The sequence below is a fragment of the Entamoeba nuttalli genome (assembly GCF_000257125.1).
Source record: "Entamoeba nuttalli P19 unplaced genomic scaffold asmbl_2578, whole genome shotgun sequence".
NCBI lineage: Eukaryota > Evosea > Mastigamoebida > Endamoebidae > Entamoeba > Entamoeba nuttalli.
The window spans coordinates 1-5966 of record NW_008575435.1 but is presented as its reverse complement, the minus strand read 5'-3'; the positions used below and the strand labels follow the sequence as shown (position 1 = coordinate 5966).

The following is a 5966-nucleotide window of genomic DNA, read 5'->3' as shown; positions in this document are numbered from 1 at the left end:
CATTTTATAAATATTCTATCAAATAATCAGAGTCTTATTGACATGCTTGATGTAAAAAGAGTCTAAAAGCTGGTTATGAAACTCTTAATTTCTATATAGCAATAAGATACTATTTGTTATTACTTCTTCCATTTAAACAAACAACCTACTCAAAGACATTTAATTGGGAGTCATTTTTGATTTAACTAATTTCATTAAATCCTTTAATAACAACTCATAACTTTACCAATAACATTTTCTAAATTCTTTAATGTACTTGAATTGTACTAGAGTCACAAATCGATATGTTCTATCATTTCCCTTTTTTCGCTTGAAATGAGTAACAGGTAAATAGATAAAAGTTAGGATTAACAAAAACACTTGACTTTCTCTAGTATATATCCTTACATTATTCTTACATTATTTATAGTATGCTCTCATTTGTTTATGAACTTTATCAATCTTTATGCACGTAAATTTATCCTTCTAGATGCCAGTCTCAATCTTTTAGTTCATAAAGTCAGAGTAAGTGCTTTTCTAATAAATTAATTTTGTGCATAAATAAATTGTTGATATTATACTGTTTTTATTCGTTGACGTAACTCTAAAATAATTATATAATATAAGGTTAAGTGTTTATCATTGAGTGTCAATTCATTGGATTTTGTTTTCCTTCAACTTTTTCAGAGTCATCACCTAAAATTCGATAAAGACAGTTTATCCTAAACAACTCAATTACTATCCTTCTATTATAATTAAGCATTTTGAGAAGATAATTTCTCTCTGTTGTTATCAATCAAATAGAATGATGTACATTTTCAGACAGTATTTGATTTTATCACAAATAGAAGTTGAAAGTCAATAAAACCAAATCAATCAATGAAAAATTAAAGACCATTTCATTTCTCTGATACAAAATAAATACCATTTGTGCTAATAGCTGAATAGAATAAAATAAATAAAATTAAGCTATGAAGATAATAACACAGCACTTGATAAGAATGGTTCAACAGCAATTGTCTATCTAAACAACAACATGAAAGAACCATAATACTGAATATGAATACAACAGTTAAATAAGAATACTATAATCAAATAAATACTAATCTAACACCTCTATAATAAAAAAGACTATAACATGAAATAACTATTTCAGTAAACACTTTTATTTCTTCATTTAAATACCAGATAAAAGAAGTTCAAAATATTTTTGATGGATTGTCATGATGGATTGATAAATAATAAGAGAAATGAGAGTGTATATTAAATTCATAATTAATAGTTTTATTTAATGCAATGTATCAACAAGAATAATTATTATCTAATTATTTTTTGAAATAATTTAATTTCTGAATGAATTAAAATAAATGAGAGATAATCTAAAGAACCAAATCATTAGAAATAAAGTAATGGGATTAATGGCATTTACTAAAGATGATTTTAAAACAATAAACGACATGAATGGAGATAATCAATAAGACTTTTTGATAGATAAATTTTATAATAACTGAAACTATACAAAAAGAAAATAGAAAAAAAAACTTGTATTGGTAAATGGTTTGTGTTTGTCAGTCTTATCTCTCATTACTTAATTCTTTTGTTGAAGGAGAGAAACCAAGTGAGGTGAAATACAAACGACATGAACCATTAACACCATACCTATATCTCGATGTTCCTGGTGTAATAGATGATTTTTATTTGAATATCATTCACTGGAACACACAACATGAGTTATTAGTTGCATTGACTGACGTGTTATATATTTGGAATTCAGAAAGTGGAGAAGCAAATGAAATATATAAATGTTCAAATGACATTGAGCTAAATACATATATATCATCAGTTTTATTTATGGATGATTCAACAGTAATATTTGGAGATGTATTTGGAGTATTAAGGGTAATTGACTTAACGACACAAAGACTAATAATGGAAAGACAAATGCATACAGATAGAATTAATTCATTAGCTAAAACTTGTTGTACATTAGCAACAGGAAGTAGAGATAATACAGTCCAATTATTTGATACAAGATGTGAGGATATAGTATGTTCTGAGTTAGTATGTCATAAAGGAGAAGTTTGTGGAATTGATTTTAATGGGTCTGGAACATATATTGGAACAGGTGCAAATGACAATTCCGTTATTCTTTCAGATTTAAGAATGATAAAACCATTTTTAACTTATTATCATAATGCAGCAGTGAAAGCAATTAAATTTGACCCTACAAATGATTATATAATTGCTACAGGAGGTGGTTCTTCTGACAGAACAATTAAATTAATGAACATTAATAATAACCAATTGATAACTGAACTTAAAACACATTCTCAAGTAACAGGAATTGTTTGGTGTGATGATGAATTAATGGTTACTCATGGATATCCTTTTAATACTATTACCTTTTATGATACACAACATTGGAATAAAACAGGAGAATTTGATGGACATGATGGTAGGATATTGTCCATTGCAATGAACAACTATGGTATTGCTGCAACAATTGGGTCTGATGAAATGATAAGAGTCTGGAAAGTGTGTAATTCCAGTGATTCAATTTTAAAATAAAAACAGTAAGACTCTAATTTGTAATCTTCTCATTTTAATTCTCTTATGATTGAACTTAAAGAAATTAGACATTCAATTAAAAAGTTAAAATTGTTCCATTCTGGTGTTTAAGATATGAAACAGTATTTTCAGAAAATGTTGATGCATTGGATAAAACACATTCATAACGTTTTGGATGAATTAATTTTTCAGTTTGATAATGTCTAAGTAATTTTAATTTACATTCCTTTTTTGCTTCTTGATATGTTTTATAATTTGTTTCAGAAAATGATTGTATATTATTTGATTGCTCTATTTAAATGAATATAAGGTAATCTATGAATGATAGAAAATAATAACAAACGAAGAAGAGTATATTCTTTAATTGAATTTCCCTCAAGACATATTGTTTGATATGAAATCTTTGTTGTAAACTAAAATGGATGAGATAACATCAAGAAAGTAGTAAAAAGAGAATAATCACAAACAAATGGTAATATAATATGTTTTGGTAATGAAGTTGTGTGAGTGATTTTATGAATGGGTTGGTTATTAAATTGTAGTCCAGTTACATTTATGATTGTTTTCAGTGAATTTAAATCAATAGAAAGTAAGTTATGATTCCCATTGACTTGTTGGTCATATTTTGGTGATATTCCATTCAAAAAGATAGTGAGAATATGTGTTGAAGTTATTAAAGTGATTGTGCTTTTAGATTGAAGAAAGGAGAATGGTTGTGAAATAGAATAGAAAAGAAAATGACAAGGAATAGATTGAGCATTTGGTGTTAGTATAGTTAGATGAAGAGTATTAGAAGAATAATGATAAACAAGATATCTATTTAATGAAGTGATGATTTGTATAGGTAGAGAAGGAGTATGAGTGATTGAAGGAAGAATTGGGAGTGAAAAGAAATGCAAAGGGTATGGAGGGAAAAAGGGGGATATTATAATATTGAAATGATAATGAATTAATGATGGATTTATTGGTGATGGTAATGGTAAACAATTATAACCAACTAAACATAAAAGTCAATTGAATAAATAGTAAAGAAATAAAAACAAACTTAATTGAGTTGCCGTTAAGTCAAATCCTAATAAAACACCTCCATCTTTCAAAAATTCTGAAGTGTCTAATTGTCTTAATGAATAGACAGAAGGAATAAGGGGGATATGAAAACGTTGAAAAGACTGTCGTTTTTGAATGAATTGAAGCATTTGAATAATTTCAGTTGGGTTTCATATTTCTTTTTAGGAATTAAAAGAGAAAGTCCAAAAAGAAAAAGAATAAAAACATTTAAAGAAACTGCATTATGAAAAATAAATCCCACAAATTAAACATATAACTAACCCAACAATAATTCCTGCCCAACCAAGGAATAAGATACTCAATATCATAATTAGTAGATACAATACATAAATATTAACTGTAAAATTTCCACAATAAATTTTATTAGTCTCTTCAAGTAAAATGTTTTGCGATTGGGTTTGTTCAATTTCATTTTGGTCATAAATCACTCCATTAACAATAACAACCTTCTTTGGTTTTTCTTCATTCATCTCTAGTTTGTTTGTTATTTAGAACAAAAGTTCTAAAAACAAAAGTGAAAGAGAAATTTTAGGGTTGATAACTTAAGTCTTTTAATTGTATTATAGGAGATTGTAGTGTGAAATAGAATTATTTTTTTGATTAAAGAAAACAACCCTTTTACTTTTTTAATGAGCTTAAAAATAATCAATCAGTCTGTTATAATCCATAATGGAACAATATGAAAATTATATTCCAGATGCATCCACTAGAATAAAAGATCGATCAGACAGAGCAACAAATGACCAAGTACTTGATCATCGTACACGTGTAGTATTATCGAAATTTATTAAAAATGGAATAATAAAAGAATTACATGGTACGGTGTCAACAGGTAAAGAGGCTAATGTATATCATGCATTTGGACAAGAATTTGAATTAGCAGTAAAAATATTTAAAACATCAATATTAATATTTAAAGATAGAGAACGATATGTCACAGGAGATTATAGATATAGAAAAGGATTTTGTAAATCAAATCCAAGAAAAATGGTCAAAATGTGGGCAGAAAAAGAAATGAGAAATTTAAAACGAATAAATACAGTAGGAATTCCATCTCCTAAAGTTGTTATAGTTAAAAATAATGTTTTAATTATGGAATTTCTTGGTCATGATGGATGTGCTGCACCAAGACTTAAAGATGCAGGACTAAATGATGATGAAAAAAATGAAGCATACAGACAAGTTGTATGGATGATGCATCAACTTTATCATGATTGTAATATGGTTCATGCAGATTTAAGTGAATATAATCTTCTTTGGTGGAAGAATAAAGTATATGTAATTGATGTAGGACAATCCATTGAATTATCACATCCTCAAGCAAATGATTTTTTGAGAATGGATTGTGTTAATATTTCAACATATTTTAATAAGATTGGAATACATACATTATCTCCTAAAGAACTTTTTTATACTATAACAAATGCTTCAATCAAAGAAAATAAAATTGAAAGTATTATTAAAGAGCATTTTAGAACTAATTGGGATCCAAATGATGAGGTCTTTTTAAATTCTTTTATTCCAAGTTCTTTACATGATTTAAATGAACCAATTCGTGATGTTTTTCAACCAAAGAAAATGACTGGTGTTTTGTTTATGCCAAATGCAATTCCAAATCATGTTAAACTTGCACCATTACAAATTACTGTAAATGATGATTCTGCTTCTGATTCAGAAAAAGAAGAAATTCAAAGAAAACGAATGAAAAAAATGAGTAAAAAACAAAAAGAATTATACAAAGATCAACTTGAAGAAGAAATGAGAGAAGCAGAGAAATTGGTTGATCTTAGAGAAATACAACTTGCTAAAGAAGCAGAAGAATTAAAAAAACAAGTAGAACAAACTAACAAAGAATTAAGTGATGAGAGTATTGATACTTCTGAAGATGAAGATGAAATGAACAGCGAAGAATATAAAGAGTATGTGAAAAAGTTAAAAGAAGAAAAGAAAGTTGATAAAGAAGAAGAAAAAAAATTGAGAAAGGAACATAAGAAGCAATATAAAATTGAAAGAAGAGAGAAATTAAAACATAAAATGCCAAAGAAAAAGAAAGAACAATTAATTAAACATTCAAAACGACATCAAACAAAATAAAGATAATATTATTGTTTTATATCTCAAAAAATTTATTCATTTATTTTTGATATTTTTTTTAAAAGAACCTTCCAATGAAATTGTGTTGGAAATAAACTGTATAATAGAAATAAACTATATTGAAGAAACTGAAATAATTATTTCTCAATATGAAGAAAATTCAATTGTTGATTTGTTTATTAATTGACTTTTTTCTAATAATTTTGTTTATTAAAAAATTTAATGAAGTTTATAATACGTGGAATATATCATTAAAA

The 5966-nt window shown here is 26.4% G+C and overlaps 3 protein-coding genes across 3 annotated transcripts; 2 read left to right on the top strand and 1 right to left on the bottom strand.

The window, feature by feature from the left end:
- Window positions 1-1533: 1533 nt before the first annotated feature.
- On the top strand, window positions 1534-2547 carry ENU1_033140 (WD domain, G-beta repeat-containing protein; the record flags this gene model as incomplete). Its single annotated transcript, XM_008857357.1, has 1 exon — window positions 1534-2547. The coding sequence occupies one exon, from the start codon at window positions 1534-1536 to the stop codon at window positions 2545-2547; it is 1014 nt and encodes a 337-aa protein (XP_008855579.1).
- A 413-nt stretch (window positions 2548-2960) lies between these two features.
- On the bottom strand, window positions 2961-3743 carry ENU1_033130 (hypothetical protein; the record flags this gene model as incomplete). The annotated part of the gene is made up of 2 exons (XM_008857356.1): window positions 2961-3544; window positions 3593-3743. The coding sequence occupies 2 exons, from the start codon at window positions 3741-3743 to the stop codon at window positions 2961-2963; spliced, it is 735 nt and encodes a 244-aa protein (XP_008855578.1).
- A 541-nt stretch (window positions 3744-4284) lies between these two features.
- Window positions 4285-5709, top strand: ENU1_033120 (RIO1 family protein; the record flags this gene model as incomplete). The annotated part of the gene is made up of 1 exon (XM_008857355.1): window positions 4285-5709. One exon carries the CDS (start codon window positions 4285-4287, stop codon window positions 5707-5709), a length of 1425 nt encoding a protein of 474 aa, XP_008855577.1.
- Window positions 5710-5966: the final 257 nt, after the last annotated feature.